The sequence below is a fragment of the Tribolium madens genome, unplaced genomic scaffold, assembly GCF_015345945.1.
Source record: "Tribolium madens isolate multiple individuals breed KSU strain unplaced genomic scaffold, Tmad_KSU_1.1 Scaffold_91;HRSCAF=231;Tcas5.2_LG7, whole genome shotgun sequence".
Lineage (NCBI taxonomy): Eukaryota > Metazoa > Arthropoda > Insecta > Coleoptera > Tenebrionidae > Tribolium > Tribolium madens.
The window spans coordinates 1-2,796 of NW_025401063.1; the positions used below are offsets into that span (position 1 = coordinate 1).

At 27.4% G+C, this 2,796-nt stretch overlaps 1 protein-coding gene across 13 annotated transcripts in view; it reads left to right on the forward strand.

Moving 5' to 3' along the window:
- Positions 1-850: 850 nt before the first annotated feature.
- LOC123010639 (hepatocyte nuclear factor 4-gamma) overlaps positions 851-2,796 on the forward strand; it is an 11,784-nt gene continuing 9,838 nt past the window's right edge. For 5 of the 13 annotated variants that reach the window (XM_044407688.1, XM_044407690.1, XM_044407691.1 and 2 more), the window contains exon 1: positions 934-1,003. In XM_044407688.1, coding sequence (XP_044263623.1) covers positions 949-1,003 — 55 coding nt within the window. In that variant the 5' untranslated portion in view covers positions 934-948. Of the gene's footprint in view, positions 1,004-2,471; positions 2,653-2,796 lie in introns of those variants that run through there. The other 8 variants (XM_044407692.1, XM_044407695.1, XM_044407696.1 and 5 more) reach the window with 5 other exon arrangements.

Below are 2,796 nucleotides of genomic sequence, written 5' to 3' on the forward strand. Positions count from 1 at the left end.
TGACTATTTTATTCTTATAAATAATTTTTTTTTTAATTTTGTCAATAAAAACCACAAATAACATTGAACAGTGTTATAATTTAGGATACAGCTTCCTTGTCTCCTCTTTTAATAGCCTATAGCAAAAAAACTTGGAAAATTATTTTTCCAACAGAAATAAATAGTCAAAGTGCAAACTTTAAACTCTCATAACTTCGAAATTTTTATAGATAAAATTTTTTTAACATTTTTTCCATGTTCCGGGTATCTTACCTTATATGGCATTTTTCTCTGGGGCGCGATTTCTGGCTAGTGCTAGTTTTTTATAAAATAAAAAAAAAATTGATTTTTTGGATTTTTGTCGATTTTTTTGGTCGATTTTTGGTACCCGGAGCGGTCTAATGCCAATAACTACAAACCTAAATTCTGTTTACAAAAAATATACTTCTAGCAATACACTGAACTTGTATAAAAGTTGCATAAACTAAAAAGAATATATAACCAACAATGCTCCGAAACTGCATCAAAGTTGCATAAACTTTACCTGAAATTAACAATACACTAAATCTGCATCAAAATTAATACAAATATTGCCAGCTTTCCAGCAGTTCGTTTTTTTAATAAATTATTTTGATTTGTTGTCATTTTTTTCTCTAGTTGTCAGGATAAAGAAGTGACGGTCGCATCTTTGCTAAAAGGATGTATATTTGATTGCATAAAAAGTTAAATTTATTAAATAATTGAAAACAAGTATTCAAGTTGCGCATGAGCATGTTAGTTAGGTTCTATCGTCGACATATTTTTCATCTCTCTATTTTATTATTCGCCCAAAGAGAACAACAAAGATGTAAAATCACGAAAGTCGATGAAGGATGCTTAACTTTACTTCAATCAGTTTATATTTACAATGGTTAGGAATAGTGGGTGTTGAGGAATTCCTTCCTCATGACCTTTAGCACTTTCTCAAACATGGAAGAGCAACAGGTGATTTTGACACTCGCAGATACCTCACCTTCCACTGCTGGTACGCTTTTCATCTTTTCCACTTTTTTGACAGTTTTTTTTTATGTTTTTATTACTTATATTAAAAGCTTTAAGTATTTTTCTGCTTCAGATGCATGTCTAATAAAAAAAAAATATGCAAAAAAAATATTTACTTATGGAGACTAATGTTTTTAAGTCATTTATTCTTGAATTTATCTTCTCAAAAAGGAACGTACTTATTTTGAAATGTTGTTATTTACATTAAACGATAAGAAGGTCGTGACTTGTTTACCAAACTAAAATATAGGATCTCTGTGTACAATTTGTCACTAATTCTTCCAAAATTAAGTTTGAGATAAGTCTAGTAGTAAAATGGGTTGAAATAAATACCAAAATATTGCAAAAATAAATTGTATTCATGACTAGGGATTTTGTTAAAACATTTTTGTTACCACGTTGAGATGGCAATTTATTAACACTCTTTATAAAAAAGAAACACATGCATGAGAAAGAAAGTATCCGGGGTCTGTGGAAGGTCGCGGACCTGTGATAACCTAATTTCAAATAATATCTTGTTTCGTTTATCATTTTTTCTTTTACCTTATTGACCCTTTTTTAGATAAGTTTAAGCAGGATCAGTGATAATTAAAAATGTTTCAAAACTGTCATCTATTTCTCAGAATACCATTCCTTTTTTATCTAATTATTATTTACAAAGGTGAAAAATAATTGCACATGTTTTAAATTAACCTCTTGTTTTGAAAGCATCAAAAAAATGTTTTGACATCTTTTAATTATATTTCTATACATGTGTACAAATTGTGCCACGTGTAATTTTCTATCTATATAAAGTTTATTTTGTTAATTAAACCGTTAATTAAACATAATATTTATATTATTTTCAAAATACACATGTATTAACTCAAAACTAAAAAATTAAGAAATTGATATCACAGTCTTGAAATATTTATAACATGTTGTTGAGACATTTCAAATTTATTTACTTAAGATAACTTACAATCGGAATATCAATTTTGGATTTCCGGAATTTATTGAATAATGTGTGGAACAAAAATTATAAAATTTTTACACACATATTGTTTTTTTAGTTTATTATTTAGGAACAATAATTTATTTTCTGAATTTCGTAAAACTTGTATTGAAAATATCTATAATATTAAAATAGAAAAATAATACCCGTAAATATGCGTAATAAATAATAATTGAAACACTTTATTCTCATGCATCATGGAGATGGGATGCTCAAATGGCACGTGTCTGAAATTTGGATAAGATGATACTCAAAATAACATGTTGTTTTAGTTAATTATACAACTTTATAATATATTATTAAAACATAAAAATTTCAAAAATAGTTATCTCAACAATTCTTTTATGTAGTTATCTCAATGATAAGCAGGATTCTCCTACATAAACAGTCTCCCACCAAAAATTTTATTTCCAAGTGATTTTCAATGATATTTCTTAGTCACTAAAGTGCCGTCGAAAGACATGTTCGGTTCCATTTAGTTGTTTGAGTTAAATAGTGTATTAATTTATTAATTATGCCTTCGTCGTATTGTTCCACAAGTCCAGGAGAAATATCCATTTCGGATGGAGAAGTCGATGGCACTGATTATTTACTAAGTAGCACAATTAAACTCGATGAAAATTTTTTTCAAATTTTAGGTGAGTCTTTTTTCATCTAAATACAAGAAATTGTTATTACCAGTTATTAGAAGACTTAATGTTCCTCCTACAAAAGAATAAATTGATGCTTTATGTTCTTATTTTTGACTAAATAATCTGCAAATAAAATATAAGAAATACCAA